The 16,959-nt window shown below is 41.0% G+C and overlaps 1 protein-coding gene across 8 annotated transcripts in view; it reads left to right on the plus strand.

The window, feature by feature from the left end:
• CCDC60 (coiled-coil domain containing 60) overlaps positions 1-16,959 on the plus strand; it is a 113,465-nt gene that overhangs the window by 63,621 nt on the left and 32,885 nt on the right. For 7 of the 8 annotated variants that reach the window (XR_012155064.1, XM_073312892.1, XM_073312894.1 and 4 more), the window contains one exon: positions 14,836-15,015. The exons of the other annotated variant lie outside the window; for it this stretch is intronic. Coding sequence is in view for 6 of the 7 variants with exons in the window: in XM_073312892.1 (XP_073168993.1) it covers positions 14,836-15,015 (180 nt within the window). In the remaining variant the exon portion in view is untranslated. The remainder of the gene's footprint in view (positions 1-14,835; positions 15,016-16,959) is intronic. 8 annotated transcript variants of the gene reach the window in all.

Consider the following 16,959-nt stretch of genomic DNA (forward strand, 5'->3'; position numbering starts at 1 on the left):
AGCTGGATATTTCTCCTTTAGAATCTTTAAAGACTCCTGAAGGGAGAACTGTAGAAGTCAATCTGCACTTAAAAAGCTCTGCCACTACTAATGCATATTTCATGTCTGAACTGACAGCTATGCTAACAGCGGCACTTCCTATTTCTTTTAGTCCTTGTGGACAAGGAGCAGTTGTTGGCTATTTTTTTAATAGAAAACTGGTTATTTTTGTGATTGAAATGGTGATATGGGCAACTACTAGAAGATCTACTGGAATTTTGGGGGGGGGGGGTTTAGAGCACTTTTTTGTTACAATCTTTCTTGAGTTTGTACTCTGTGAGTCTATCCCAAACCAACTGTAATGTGTATAGACAGCAAGGGCTTCAATATTCAGGGGTATTGATATGTTGGCATTCATTAGTGCAAATGTTTACTACAAGATTTAATAGAGTCGGGGGAGGGGGCGGGGAGATAGTCTCTCTTCTTTCCTTTCCTCACTTCTTAACTTCACTCTATCAGGCAATGCTAACTGTAAAGGTGGAATGTTTATCTGTCTGTATTAGTTTTCGCTGTAGTTAATACTTCATAATGTCAGTTGCTTGGAAACCAGTGTTCTGTGGCCTCTTGCTGCTTGGCAGAAATCACTCTAATTGGCATGCTTCTAGCACTGTCATTGCTGGCAGTTTTCAGAATTTTTTTTCCAGAAGAAAAAATTTCCTTTTACATGAATGATGGCTCGCATTAATTAGACAGCAGTCATGGGCAAAGACATCTATTTAAGTATATGGATGTATGAATCATTATCTCTATTATCAGTCACTGGAAAAACTGCTATTTTGAGTTCCCATCAATGTTTCTGCCTTTCCAGGTTGTTCACTTCTCAATTTACTCCCCCACCCCCAAGGCAGAATGTGTGTGTATGTGTATGCAATTTTATATGTTTGTTGCTTATTCGATTTTACTGTCTATCTAAACACGTCACAGTGTAATTCCATGCAACATGATAAGTGACATATGTTTCCTCACAGATTTGAGAAGCTTTTAGCACTTACAATAGATTTGCTGTTTTTAGGTAATAGAATGCTACTGTTCCATGTATACCTTCCTTTATGTAGAGAGGTAAGGGGGTATGAGGCTCATCTTCTAGTTTCACTTGAAAATCTTGGACCAGTGGCATATGCAGATGCAACTCCAACAGCCTTAATGGAATTTCCCCTGCTTAAACAAGCAGCAAATTTGCCCCTTTATGTATAACATAAAATCACATTGTACCCTTCTGGAGGGCCCAGAAAACTTGAGGTTTATGTAGCAGAATTTTTGATTAATAGTTCCCTCAAAGAGGTTGGGAGAGGAGTTTGAGGTGTGACCTTGAAATCTCTCAGATTCACTCGTGTCAGCCCCATTGATTTAGGAATCCTTATGCCCTGAACACTTCTCTGAATGCTGCTCTGGAGGGATCCCCTAACCTGGTAGCACAACTCTCTAAGGCTAGAATTTTCAGCCCCAGCATGCCTGTATCCTACCACAAAAACATTAACGTCTGCAAAGAAAACTAGCAAAAATACCATCAGATAGGAAGCAGAGCATCCCACTGTTGAAGAGCGGCCTCCATATGCTTCCAGGAATGGTGGGGAAACAAGCCATGGTGATTTGGGGGCTTTCCTTTGCATTGTGCTTTTAATTGCTTCATGCCTCATAGCATGGGAAGAAAAGAGCCCCAAATAAAGATCAATCATTTCTATTTTGTGAGTTTGTATCTGTTTACCAAATCACATAGCTGTGAGTCTCAACATTGCAATGCCTTTTTCTGAGAGAGAGAGAGATTTTGCTTTATGCAGCAGTAGAAAAGAGCATTTCCTGTGTTTTAAAGTAATTGAAGTTTAATGAAAAACATTGTGAAACCTCTCTAAGTGCATAATAATAAATCAGTAACTGCACCCACTGATGTCTTATGATAGCTGTGTTGTATAGTCAGTTGAGGATCTTTATTTTTTTTCTACTGGTTTCTTATAGTCTTGCCCCAGTTACTGCCAGGAAACCTCCTAATACAATAAGAGAAACCACTGGGTGTATCAATTGTTTATTTTCTGACTGAGTCTCTCCTTGAGAATACACAGGGGATAATACATCTGTAATGCAGATCCTGATTTTAGTTTTGTTTTAACAAACGCATTTGGAGCACAAAATATTGTAGTCACAGAGAAGGATGGGCAAGAGAACAAAAAAAAAAGAGAGTATAAATGGGAATCTGCACCTGAAATAATGACCTTGTTTCAGATTGCAAGTCCTTCTTGCTACACAGGATGTGTTGATTTGGCACAGTACCACTTAATTGCTTAATAAGTTAGTGTGGTGAATACAGTATACTCCTGATATCCAGGTAGCTTGCAGGACACAGATTTTATTGGATCGTCGGAAGTGCAATACTCGAGATGGCACGAGTCATTCAGCAGCAGGGTGGCCTCCCCTGTGCACGGGGGCTCCTCCTCCTCCTCGTAGTCCTTGGCTAGGGGTCTCTGCTCTACCCACCTTGGACCGCAGCCTCCCTCCCTCACCTTACACCTGCAGCTATCAGCTGTCACTGGCCCTGCGACAGCGCAGGGAGCTCTCCGCAGTTCTACTGTCACAGCCCCACTCATTCACACCCGTGACAGCAGGTCTGCCGTGGGCTTCCTGCACTGCCGCAGGAGCTATTCAGCAGCAGGGCGGTGTGGCCAGGGGCTCGTCCTCTTCCCAATCCTGGCCAGAGGTTTCTGTTCTATTATCTGAACCTCCTCATTATCCCAGTCCCTTCCTTGTCCCCCATCATGAGATACATGCTGCGTAGGGGATGTCTCTCATGCTGGGGGACAAGGAAGGGATCTGGATAATGCTGAGGTTTTTTGGATAAATGGGAGTATACTGTAATATGTAATGACAGTGTATTTACAGTTTCTGTGGCTTATTAACTACATTTAATAAATGTTAATTTAATTATCAGGTACCCTACACTGTACTTTAGATGATAAAAATAATTTATGTTTGGTCTTTAATTGCATGGTACTTGCTGTGTAATTACCTAGCCAGTACATGCGAATTACCATGTTTCTGATTCTCCACTGCCTTTCCCTTTTGTGTAGTCATTCACACCTGTGCATTATGGGTTTAAAATGCTACCAAATCAGAATTTTCCATTCACTTACATCAGTGATCACATTTTAGATGGACTTTGCTCTCAGGAAGCCTAATTCTCATTTACTGTAAGACCACTGTACACAGTTCTGGCAGTCAAGTATCAGGGGGTAGCCGAGTTAGTCTGTATCCACAAAAACAATAAGGAGTCCGGTGGCGCCTTAAAGACTAACAGATTTATTTGGGCATAAGCTTTTGTGGGTAAAAGATCACTTCTTCAGATGCATGGAGTGAAAATTACAGATGCAGACATTATATAATGACACATGAAGGACTGGCAGTGGAAAGGGGCTTTAAAATACACGTTAAAAGGCAGCTTTCCGGTGCCAGAGGGTATAAAGCAGCCGATGTTAAATGAAAATTAGGCCCAGGTTCGACAGATGTAAATAATTATGCAAGATGCAAGGCAGTTAAGAATATAATTAAACAGTCTGCAGTTACTATAGTATCAGTCACAGGTATGGGACAGAGCCTCAGCTAGTATAAATCAGTGTACCTTCATTGACCTCAATAAGGCCAGGCTGATTTACGGTAAATGAGGATCTGGCCTATATATAATGTGTGCTCTGTAAATAAGAATAATACACTGTACTTGTGTAACAGCTTTTATCCCAGGGGCTCCAGCTGCTGTACAGACATTAACTACTTAATCCTCACAAACCCTGTCAAGTAGGTAAGGGACATACACAGCCCTGGTCTACACTACAGAGTTAGGTCGACATAAGGCAGCTTACATTGACCTAACTCAGTAAGTACTTACGCTAAAATGTAGCTCCCACCAATGTAACTTGCCCACTACACTGACATAATAGCTCCACCTCCGCGAGAGGCATAGTGCTAGGTTGATATAGTTAGGGCGATGGAGTGTCAGTGTAGACACTGTGTTGCTTACATCGACTGTTGCTGCCTTTCAGAAGCCATCCCATAATTCCCCACATTGACAGTTAAATCAATGCAAGCACACCTGGTGACGATGTGCACTGACGATGTGGACACACACAAGTGATTTAATTACTGTACTTTGATGTAACCGAGGTTGACTTGATTTTGTAGTGTAGACTTGCCCAGAGATCATTTCAAATATAGAAATGAAGCAACTTCTCAAGTGAAATGTGGCATCTGTATAATATCCATAGCAACACAATATAACAATTTGGGACAGGAAATTTAAAAAACCCCACTGTACCCAATTGAAACTGCATTGAGGAAACAAAAATTTAATTAACTGAACTGAAATTTGATGACACAGGGGTTATCACTTCTACAAAAATTGCCATGAAATCATTCATGACTACTGGTTGTCAGAATTTCAGTTTCATTAGCACTTTCAGCAGCACAGCACCTCTGAATCCATGCGAGAGCGCTGACTGCAAACTAAGTCAAAATGAAGAGGGCCAGCCACCATCAAACTAAGGAGGGGCAAGGGAGATCATTTTTTGGGGTAGAGAATTTGAAGGAATACCTAAGTGCAGGAAATGGTGATTCAGCATCACCATTTCCTGCACTTAGGTATTCCTTCAAATTCTCTACCCCAAATACTGATCTCCCTTGCCCCTCCTTAGTTTGAGAGATCTGATGGGATCACAGCCCAACATTGTATGGCTGCAGGTGATTCAAGTGTTCAGTCAATTTTGTCTTTAATCCCTGGATTTATAGTTTGCCATATTCAGAATGTTGTACTATATATTGTTTAGTTTTCATGTACTGTCATTCCAAAGCTTCCATAGTCTGAGTTTTCTGTTAAAAAAAAAAGAATGTGGCATTGTTCCATGAATTTTCCTGTTACAAAGAATCCTGGTCAAAAGGAAGCTAAGAGGCAACACAGGTCATGGCACTTGCTTTTCACCTCAGACGACTTGGGTTTGTAGTCACTTTGCCATTAGTGCAATGAGTTTGACAGTCCCTAGGAAACATTTACATCACAATACCTCCTGCACAATTTGGGAATTGGCAGAAGGCCCTTCACTGGATTAGTAGGGAGTTGCTGCAGATAAGGGTTGAGGTGCTTTAGTGGAATGTATGAAACTGCATTTAGAAAGCCTGTGCTGTGAACAGCTTTCAAATCAATGCCACCTATATTTTATTTGTTTATAAAATTGGCTATAAGCTGCTGCATGGAGCTAAATTCTTTCTTTATAGTGCCTAGGGACAGGGATGTACTCTACCATTAGCTCTAATCACATAGGAGCCTATATACCACTAAACCAAGAAAGCCTGTGTAAATGAGCCATCCTGTGGCGTGAAGGCTAACAACTCCCATGACCAAATAAATAACTTATATATACCTGGCTAGATTTGTTGGTAGCCAAAATAACACACATACAAACAAATACATGCATTTCTCTTGGCTCATAATCTGTAGTCATCAGGACTCTGAGGTAACATTTGACCTCGGGCGACAGAGCCTCAGCTGGTGTAAATAGGCCTAGTTCAGTGACAGTCAAGAGAGCTACACCCATTTACACCAGCTGAGTGAGGGTCTCACCACTTCTGCACAGTTGGTGTCCCTTGTTTCTTGTCTAGATTACTTATAATGATTCCTGTTTACATACTGTAGATGTGAGGATGGTAGTGAATTTGGTAAAATTTTATATACAGGGTCAAATACATCCCTGGCGTAACACCACTCAAGTTACTTAAATTGGCCCAGTGTATTTAAATAAAATGTAAATATGGTTTGGTTCGATGTTGCTGAAGTTTTTAACATCATTGTGTTAGCTTCTTAATGTCATCCTAACGCTGGATTTATGATCAAGAGAAACAAATTAATGGATTCCTTCAGTTTTGTTTGAGCCATTCCTGTGCAAAGAAATGCATCAGGTATCTTTAATCCTGGAGGCAGAAGCTTGACTCAGCAATGCTTTTATGGTGCTGCGTTACAATTAACTGATGACCCAGAGACCATAAAGGATTTAAAGAGTAATTTAATAAGCGTGGAGTAGTACTAAGTACTGAAAATATGCTTGCAATCAATTTGCTGTATACACAGTATGCTACTAGGTCATTCTTTTGTGCATGTGGTGGACCTTTATCTATAATAATTTATGCCTTTCAAGAAAAGTGAAGAATACTATTGCAAATCATTAGCACTCAAGAAACTCTTTTAATTTTCATGCTGACAAAGGTATTAACTTACCAAAAATAATATACATCCTTTTGTCTGAAAGACAGTTGAAAATCTGTGTTATGACTACAGTTGACTGAAGCTCAATTACTGTAATAAATGTATTCCAAATTTCATCTCAATTGCAATTGCATTTTAATGAATGATTCTCACCTACTTATCAATTTGGCAGCCAGGCTAAATTTATTAAGTTGTATAAACAGAGCATTCTGATGCTAGCATTTAAATGCAGAGATATTTGCTGTGCCATTGCTGAAATATACTGTAAATCTGCATTATATGAATATATGTCAATTACCTGTATATTCCAAGTTAGGATGTATTTCATTTTTTCTCCACACCAAAAGTCCATAGACTTCTAAGGTCTTTCTTGACCTTCTCTGGAATTGTGAATTTGTTGTTTAAATCTGGCACATTATAGCTTATACATACCTTTGCTGTGTTTTTTCACTAACCTGATTTATTTCTTTGTTACTACTTGGAAACTGGATAAAATTAATTAAGTGGAGTAGTTGTTTGTAGAGAACTCCATTTTGAAAGTCACATACAATTCTGAAGCACTTAGAGGAGAGGAAAGTGATCAGGAACAGTCAGACTATTCACCAAGGGCAAGTCATGCCTGACTAATCTAATTGCCTTCTATGACGAGATAACTGGCTCTGTGGATGAGGGAAAAGCAGTGGACATGTTGTTCCTTGACTTTAGCAAAGCTTTTGACACGGTCTCCCACAGTATTCTTGCCAGTAAGTTAAAGAAGTATGGGCTGGATGAATGGACGATAAGGTGGATAGAAAGCTGAGTAGATTGTCAGGCTCAATGGGTAGTGATCAATGGCTCCATGTCTAATTGGCAGCTGGTATCAAGTGGAGTGCCCCAAGGGTCGGTCCTCAGGCCAGTTTTGTTCAATATCTTCATTAATGATCTGGAGGATGGTGTGGATTGCACCCTCAGCAAGTTTGCAGATGACACTAAATTGGGAGGAGAGGTGGATACGCTGGAGGGTAGGGATAGGATACAGAGGGACCTAGACAAATTGGAGGATTGGGCCAAAAGAAATCTGATGAGGTTCAACAAGGACAAGTGCAGAGTCCTGCACTTAGGACGGAAGAATCCCATGTACCGCTACAGACTAGGGACCGAGTGGCTTGGCAGCAGTTCTGCAGAAAAGGACCTAGGGGTGACAGTGGACAAGAAGCTGGATATGAGTCAACAGTGTGCCCTTGTTGCCAAAAAGGCCAATGGCATTTTGGGATGTATAAGTAGGGGCACTGCCAGCAGATGAAGGGACGTGATTGTTCCCCTCTATTCGACATTGGGAAGGCCTCATCTGGAGAACTGTGTCCAGTTTTGGGCCCCACACTACAAAAAGGATGTGGAAAAATTGGAAAGCGTCCAGCAAAAATGATGAGGGGACTGGAACACATGACTTATGAGGAGAGGCTGAGGGAACTGGGGATGTTTAGTCTGCGGAAGAGAAGAATGAGGGGGGATTTGATAGCTGCTTTCAACTACCTGAAAGGGAGTTCCAAAGAGGATGGATCTAGACTGTTCTCAGTGGTAGCAGATGACAGAAAGAGGATGTCATAAATATAAAGGGAAGGGTAAACCCCTTTGAAATCCCTCCTGGCCAGGGGAAAGCTCCTCTCACCTGTAAAGGGTTAAGAAGCTAAAGGTAACCTCGCTGGCACCTGACCAAAATGACCAATGAGGAGACAAGATACTTTCAAAAGCTGGGAGGAGGGAGAGAAACAAAGGGGGTCTGTGTCTGTCTGTAGTCATCTTGGCCGGGGATAGACCAGGAATGGAGTCTTAGAACTTTTAGTAAGTAATCTAGCTAGGTATGTGTTAGATTATGAATTCTTTAAATGGCTGAGAAAAGAATTGTGCTGAATAGAATAACTATTTCTGTCTGTGTATCTTTTTTGTAACTTAAGGTTTTGCCTAGAGGGGTTCTCTATGTTTTTGAATCTAATTACCCTGTAAGATATCTACCATCCTGATTTTACAGGGGGGATTTCTTTATTTCTATTTACTTCTATTTTTTATTAAAAGTCTTCTTGTAAAAAACTGAATGCTTTTTCATTGTTCTCAGATCCAAGGGTTTGGGTCTGTGGTCACCTATGCAAATTGGTGAGGCTTTTTATCCAACATTTCCCAGGAAAGGGGGGGTGCAAGTGTTGGGAGGATTGTTCATTGTTCTTAAGATCCAAGGGTCTGGGTCTGTAGTCACCTAGGCAAATTGGTGAGGCTTTTTACCAAACCTTGTCCAGGAAGTGGGGTGCAGGGTTTTGGGAAGTATTTTGGGGGGGAAGACGCGTCCAAACAGCTCTTCCCCAGTAACCAGTATTAGTTTGGTGGTGGTAGCGGCCAGTCCAAGGACAACGGGGGGAATATTTTGTACCTTGGGGAAGTTTTGACCTAAGCTGGTAAAGATAAGCTTAGGAGGTTTTTCATGCAGGTCCCCACATCTGTACCCTAGAGTTCAGAGTGGGGGAGGAACCTTGACAGAGGAGTAATGGTCTCAAGTTGCAGTGGGGGAGGTTTAGGTTGGATATTAGGAAAAACTTTTTCACTAGGAGGGTGGTGAAGCACTGGAATGCGTTATCTAGGGAAGTGGTGGAATCTCCTTCCTTAGAAGTTTTTAAGGTCAGGCTTGACAAAGCCCTGACTGGGATGATTTAGTTGGGGATCGGTCCTGCTCTGAGCAGGGGGTTGGACTAGATGACCTCCTGAGGTCCCTTCCAACCCTGATATTCTATGATTCTAAGTGTTTGTTCACTGTTGGTTGTAGCCACATGTTCCTGTAGGCTTGCCAAGTAGATGACTGATTTTAGCATACAAAATTTAAAAAGCCCTTTAAGTCAGTTAAATCTTACAAAATTGTACTTAACCCATACTACTTCTATATTTCTTTCCCCAATATTGCTGATTATTGAAGCAGTTTGTGTGTAAAAGACATTTTCTGTTTTATCATTTTCTTTTTTTTTCACTCATTAGCTTTGATTCATTTTACAATCTTACTCTTTAGTGTTTATGGCATCGTAATCAATGCTTCTATAAGTGGAAGCTGCAGTATGAAAGAAGGAAAAACATCTTTTTTATCTTGATAATCATTAATAATGATCAGGAAAAATCAAATGAGAATGAAGCAAGAGTTTGCTATGTTGTTAAAAAAGAAATGAAATGTGTCAAGAGAGATCTCCTATGTGAAAACCTTGAAGAACAATTAGCTAGCCTGACTTTATTCCAGAATCCTTGTGAACTTATAAAGCACACGGCATCTCTCAATAAGGCCATGACTTTCTGAAAGCAGTGCTTTTACTTTGTTCCTGAGCCAGTACAGAAAGGTCTAGCAGAGAGATTACCTTCTGTCAGAACAAGAGAGGTGGAGTGACTGGCGTTTGCAATTGCTGGGCTCAAAGAATGGCAAATGGTTACCCTCCACAAGTAATTTGTCATAAACGCAGGCAGACAGGCAGGGAGGGAGGGAGCTACTCACCTTGAGAACTAGTGAACTAAATACTTGCTGTTTGCTACCTATATAATCTTTTTTCAGAGTAACAGCCGTGTTAGTCAGTATTCGCAAAAAGAAAAGGAGTACTTGTGGCACTTTAGAGACTAACCAATTTATTTGAGCATGAGCTTTCGTGAGCTACAGCTCACTTCATCCGATGAAGTGAGCTGTAGCTCACGAAAGCTCATGCTCAAATAAATTGGTTAGTCTCTAAGGTGCCACAAGTACTCCTTTTCTTTATATAATCTTTGGGAACTTTAAGGCATCTCTAATAAAAAAAAAAAAAAGGGTTTGGTTCCTTCTCAGTAAAATGAACCAGGCCCAGCTTCAATATAGATCTGTGTTAAAAGATTAGGTACCGCCTGACAACACTTAGTCCAAAACTCAGAAACACATTAATTTAGATGGATATGTTCTGTGCCAGGGTATGAACCATCATGTCTGACTTGGATCAGCTGCTACGTTCTAAAGGCTGCAGAGTAACCTATTATGCTATGCCATATCCGTTTCACTGCCATGGTGCGCTTTCTGTTTTCGGTACCTGCTATCATCCTACAGGGAATGCATTATGGATTCTTCTTTTTTCTCCTTACTGTAATGCCCTTCCCTGTTGTCTCCAAGTCACTGACAGACTTCACTGACAGCTTTCCTGTAGCTGACAATGAAGCTCAGTGGCAGCAGGTGGAATTTAGCAGCTAACAGGTGGCTTCAGGGCAATACCTGTCAGCTTGTGACAATCAAGCTAAGGTAGAAAGTGGCATGGTGGCCAAAAAGATACTATAAACTATAGTTAACCAAGAGGTTATTTAACCAGAGGAGAGAACAAAACCAGGATGAGCTCAACATATTTAACTAATGTTGTACAGACTGTGAGATACCAGGAATGACCTAATGGGACTGAAGAATCTTTCCATTCTTTATGCTTAGTGATATTTCTTCATCATCATGGTGCAGAAGAAAATATTTAAATTTGCTGATACTCAGTACATTTCGATTACCCTGTGTAATTAGAGTATATGGAATATGCAACCTTCTGTTGACACTTATGTCCTTGAACTATAGCTAAGCCAATCATCAGCATCAAACTGTAGCATCTCACCTGCATTCAAAGTATACTGACCAACACATCCAGTTTTGCGGAGAAGCTCCTGTTTTAGAACAGATCCCTATTTTGAGAGTTATTAGTTCCTCCACTATTTCTTAAACCAGATTGCCACTGTATGCACCTAAAGCATCTGATTGCCCACTCTCTTTATGCCAGTGTAATTCTATTGACTTCAAAGAAAATCACACTCAGTGGAAAATCAGGCTCAGAAAGTTCAGTGTAAGCTGGGACATCAAAGAAGAAGACTTCCAAACCAGCTGCCCTCTCCAGTTCATGTTACCGGTGTACTTGAGGAAAATGGATTATGCTTTTGGTGGGAGCTGAAAAAAACATATTAGTAAGCTGTGGAACTCATTGCCACAAGGTATCATTGAGGTCAAAAACTTAGCAAGATTCAGAGATTGGACATGTGTATGGATAACAAGAATATACAAAATAATAATAGTAAATAATAAAAAAAAAGTTTTGGAAAGGATATAAAACCTCATCCTTCAGAGCTTAAACCAGTCTCTATTGGGGAGGAGACTTCCCCAATGTGCAGGTTATCCCATAACTGTGTACTACAGGGTTCCTTGCAGTGAAGCACATAGGACTGGCCGCTGTCAGAGCCCATATACGGGACTAGATTGACCATGTATCTGATCCAGTAAGACAATTCCTATGTTCCTATGAAATGAAGGAGAGAGAATTCTTCAACTCTCTGTTGTTTATATTACTAGAGCCTCTGGGTGCTGATGTTTGAAGAGGTCTCTGTCTATGTTGTACCATGTGATTCATGGCCTTTACTCTCTCCTACAGTGTGGGTATATTCTACATTGTATCCTGGCTAGCTCTGGGGCTTGACAACAACAACAAAAGGATATTTGCTATTTTCAGGTTGTGGTTTATAAACTCACATTTCTCACCTGGAAGTATAAAGTTAGATAGAGTCTCTAAAGCTTACTTTATGAGTTTTGAGTAGCTGTTTCCAGGGAACTTGTTGCAATAGGTCTGTCAAGCTAATTATTATTATCTTTCTTTCTACAGTTTCTGCAGTCTCTCTGAAATGTCCTTTACTTTCTAGTAGGGCTGTCAATTAATTGCAGTTAACTCACACGATTAACTAAAAAAAATGAATTGCGATTCATCACATTTTTAATAACACTGTTAAACTATAGAATACCAATTGAAATTTATTAAATATTTGTGGATGTTTTTCTACATTTCCAAATATATTGATTTCAGTTACAACACAGAATACAAAGTGTACACTGCTCACTTTATATTATTTTTATTACAAATATTTGCACTGTAAACATGATAAACAAAAGAAACAGTATTTTTCAATTTGCCTCATACAAATACTGTAGTGCAATCTCTTCATTGTGAAACTTCAACTTACAAATGTAGGGTTTTTTGTTACATAACTGCACTCAAAACCAAAACAATGCAAAACTTTAGAGCCTACAAGTCCACTCAGGGTTGCTTCTCCTTCAGCCAATCCTTAAGACAAACAAGTTTGTTTACATTTACAGAAGATAATGCTGCCCACTTCTTATTTAAAATGTCACCAGAAAGTGAGAACAGGCATTTGCATGGGACTTTTGTAGCCGGCGTTGCAAGGTATTTACATGCCAGATATGCTAAACATTTGTATGCCCCTTCATGCTTCGGCCACCATTCCAGACGATGTGCTTCCATGCTGATGACGCTCGTTAAAAAAATAATGTGTTAATTAAATTTGTGACTGAACTCCAAGGGGGAGAATTGTACCTCTCCGGCTCTATTTTACCTGCATTCTGCCATATATTTCATATTATAGCAGTCTCGGATGATGACTCAGCACATGTTGTTCATTTTAAGAACACTTTCGCTGCAGATTTGACAAAACATTAAGAAGGTACTAATGTGAAATTTCTAAAGATAGCTACAGCACTCAACCGAAGATTTAAGAATCTGAAGTGCCTTCCAAAATCTGAGCGGGATGAGGTGTGGAGCTTGCTTTCTGAAGTCTTAAAAGAACAATACTCCACTGCAGAAACTACAGAACCCAGACCACCAAAAAAAAAAAATCAACCTTCTGCTGGTGGCATCTGACTCAGATGATGAAAATGAACATGCATTGGTCCGCACTGCTTTGAATTGTTATCAAGCAGAACCCGTCATCAGCATGGATGCATGTCGTCTGGAATGGTGGTTGAAGCATGAAGGGACATACAAATCTTTATGCATTTGGCACATAAATATCTTGCAACACTGGCTACAATAGTGCCATGAAAACACCTGTTCTCACTGTCAGGTGTCAGGTGGTCACCCACTCCTGCCTTAAAAGGCTTAAAACAGCTCAGGAAGAGGGCTGTGGCAGGGAAGGAAAAGCAGGACTGATTGGGGGAAGCAGCCTCAGCTGGGAGCCATGCCCCAATCCGGCTACGGCTGGCTTAATGAGGGCCCAGATGGCCCTTATAAGAGGGCTGGGGCCAGAAGCCAGAGCGAGAGTCTCTTCTAGCTGCTGGGGAGTGTACCAGGGTACCTGAGGTGAAGCGGAGCTGGGGAAGGTCAGAGGAGCTGGGAGGCTCCAGACTGGAAAAGCCCCAGGCTGCAGGCCTGGCATACTGTCTAAGACAGGGTACTGGGGTTGCAACAAGGCAGCCCACGGGTAGGCGGAGGCAGCAGGTCCAAACCCCCCTTGCCTATGATGACTGGCTTATACAGACTGCAGTCAGCCCCAGTGAAAGGGGGCTGGATGATGACTGGCAGTAGCCCATAGGCTGAGGCAAGGTGGGGATAGAGGATGGGGGTTCCTCGGGGAGGGGAGACCCAGACCTGTGGGGTATTGCCTGGAGGGGCGGCACCCCAGGTAAAAGGGCACCGAGGTCCGGGAGGGAGGTAAAAAGAGCTAATTCCCAGACAACCAGCAGGAGGCGCTGCTGGGTGAGTCTGCGCCCCATTACAGTGAACAAGAAATGGGCTGCATTATCTCCTGCAAATGTAAACAAACTTGTTTGTCTGAGCGATTGGCTGAACAAGAAATAGGACTGAGTGGGCTTCTAGACTCTAAAGTTTTACATTGTTTTATTTTTGAATGCGGGGGGGGGTTTGTACATAATTCTACATTTGTAAATTCAATTTTCATGATAAAGAGATTACACTACAGGACTTGTATTAGGTGAATTGAAAAATGCTATTTCTTTTGTTTTTTACAGTGTAAATATTTGTAATCAAAAATAAATGTAAAGTGAGCACTGTAAACTTTGCATGCTGTGTTATAAATGAAATCAATATATTTGAAAATGTAGAAAACATCCAAAAATATTTAAATAAATGGTATTCTATTATGGTTTAACAGTGCGATTAATCATGATTAATTTATTTAATCGCTTGACAGACCTACTTCCTAGATTTTACATCTTCTCGTCCTGCTGACATACAGTAAGACCAGCTTGATTTTCCTCTTTGGCCTCCTTCCCCACCTTACGCACGCATGTTTGGCGATGCTTTCATTCGTGATCTGCTGAAAAAATGTTGCCTGGTTCCCTCGGGTTACCACTGAGATGCAAGATTTTAGGGAGTTGGAAAAGGCCATATTTGAACTTTCACTGCATTAAAAAAATATCATTCATTTCAACTGACATTTTGGGCCATCTCAGAGTTTGGTAAAAAAAATTTTAACAGTTCTCACAAAATTTGCTACTACTGAGATATGAGAGTATCTATGCGCCTCTCTGGTGTATTTATTTCTAATTTATGGGATCATTTTTCGAACCTTCCCATTTGACCAGTCAAATACACAAGTGTCTAGACCCTCCTCAATGCCAACATGTAACTCCTAACAATGATTAAAGGAAGGGAAATGCCCTTCAGAGAGAAGACCTAAAAACATCACTGGGTTTGCCTGGCTTCATCTATACAGTTTATGGGTTTTGATTTTCTTTTAAATTCTGCAATCCCGTGATTTATTGGCAGGCATTTGATCAGTTCAGTGAAGCAGGGTCGGGGGTATTTCCACACTCTTCAGAAAGAAACATTGGAGAGGAAGAATGCACTGAAATTAGCACAGCAAAAACAAAAGGAAAAATGGCGAACTGAATGGCAGCCACCCAGAGACTCATCAGATGAGGAAGACTCAGATGAAGAGCTAACTGAGTAAGTGGGTTTTTGGTATTTTTGGGGACTTGAGAATCAAAGGTTTTGAAAGAGGCAGTTTCAGAATTAAACTCATTGTCACTGCCGTCAAAGCTGGACATTTGATTCACTGTTGGAAGATTAATCCCTCCTCATATAAGGCCTTTCTTGAGTCATATGCAGACCCCAAATTTTCAACTTACACACTTACATTAGGGCAACAAATTCTGCATTTGAACCCTCTGATTGGCACTGTTGTGCCTTAAGTGAGTAATCAGCCACCTACATGCTAACTTCAACACCAAGATATGGAACTTGGAGCCTTAACACAGATGCCTGAGGTGGAATAGTCCCTCTCATATGAAACAAAAACTTGACGTGCTTTAAAATTCAGTTAATAGAGTGGAAACTTGATTCATGAATGTGGAGCAAAAATGCTTGAGAAACAGTACAAAAAGAGGAAGAGGCCTGGACGGGAGGAGGGCTGGTGGGTGGAGGGAAATCTTCAGAGCCAGCTGAGGAGAGCTGGCTGTGTGAGGAGAAGACATTGGTGCACAGGAGGTCTACAGTGCTTAGCTCTCTAAATTGACCCACCTAAGAGTTGTTCCTGCCATGCCACAAAAGAGGAACATGGGGCTTAGGGCCAGATTTGTACAGGTATTTAGACCTCTAAAGATGCATGTAGGTGCTTAGTGGAATTTTCAGTAGTACCTAGGTTGAAATCCATAGGAATGAGGTACCAGGCACTTGTGAAAATCCCACTGGGTTCCTATCTCCATCTTTGGGGGCTAAATATCTATAACACTCTGGCCCTAAAGCATTAAGAACACTTTGGGATGGCACACAAAACAGAGTGGCCTATTTGTGTTCATTTGGTACTGTCTTTCTCTCCTTCTCGCACTCCCCACTCTGTTTAGTTTCATGCAATCCCAAACTTCCCATTACATTGCTGCTGGTAGCTGAGATTATCGTTAGTAATAATTATGCTTCCTCCACTGAGATTTGCTAACCACTGGACTATTCTTCCTCTCAGAATCTGTTTTGTTTATTCAGTAATTCTCTATTTGTTTTTAATAATCATTTCTAGCTATGCAGGAGTTGAACAGATGAAGTGTTGAATTTTAAGCCTGCATCCAAACAATTTGATTTTTACTTTTCTGCCATGCTCTCTTTTCCACCCACTCCCACTCTCTCTGTGTAGGTTCTGTTTGGTCTGGACTTCAATATTCTCTAACTAGATAGGCTACTCTGAAGTTTTGTGTTGTCAGATACTGTGTATATATTCCTGCTTCTCTTTGGGCCTAAGAATTACAAAACCTCAAAAGATGCTGGAGACCGCAGTCTCCTAGTGGAGATGGGTCATGCAGGAAGGGTGAATGGAAGGGAGCTAGCTGGAAGCAGCAGCAAATCTCAGTGGGGCTTAGGACGTTGGAGACCTGGGTGAAAGTGCTTGCTTCACCGCAGACTCCCTGTGTGACCTTGGGCAAGTCATTTAGGGCCAGATTTGTTAACATCTTTTAAAAATATTTTTGTCAGTGTAGCTTATTTTGATCTCTGAACCAGTAAAAGCTATACTGGCAATAGCTCCTTTTTGCTGTTACCAACTGCATCTAGACGAGGGCTTTTGCCCTTATAGAACTGTTGCACACACAAAAATCACACCCCTCATGTAGATCTGGCCAAGGGAGTAAGGTTGGTATCAATGACTACTTAGTTGCTCAGCGTTTTACTTATCGTTCCCTCCAACTGATTTTAAAAAGATCTTTTAAATTCTGGCATCTAATCTCTAAAAAAGCAAATCTTTAGACTTGGGTGGACCAAATGCAGAATTAGGGTTGAGGTCCCTGATTCTCCTAACTGGAAATTTGGTTACTGAGCTGCCCTCTTCTAGTATGTGTGGGATGGGATAAGAATGCACACTGAAACTAATGAAAGAAATGCACTCTGTTGGCAGGCCTTTGTTTA

The sequence above is a fragment of the Lepidochelys kempii genome, chromosome 15 (assembly GCF_965140265.1).
Source record: "Lepidochelys kempii isolate rLepKem1 chromosome 15, rLepKem1.hap2, whole genome shotgun sequence".
Lineage (NCBI taxonomy): Eukaryota > Metazoa > Chordata > Testudines > Cheloniidae > Lepidochelys > Lepidochelys kempii.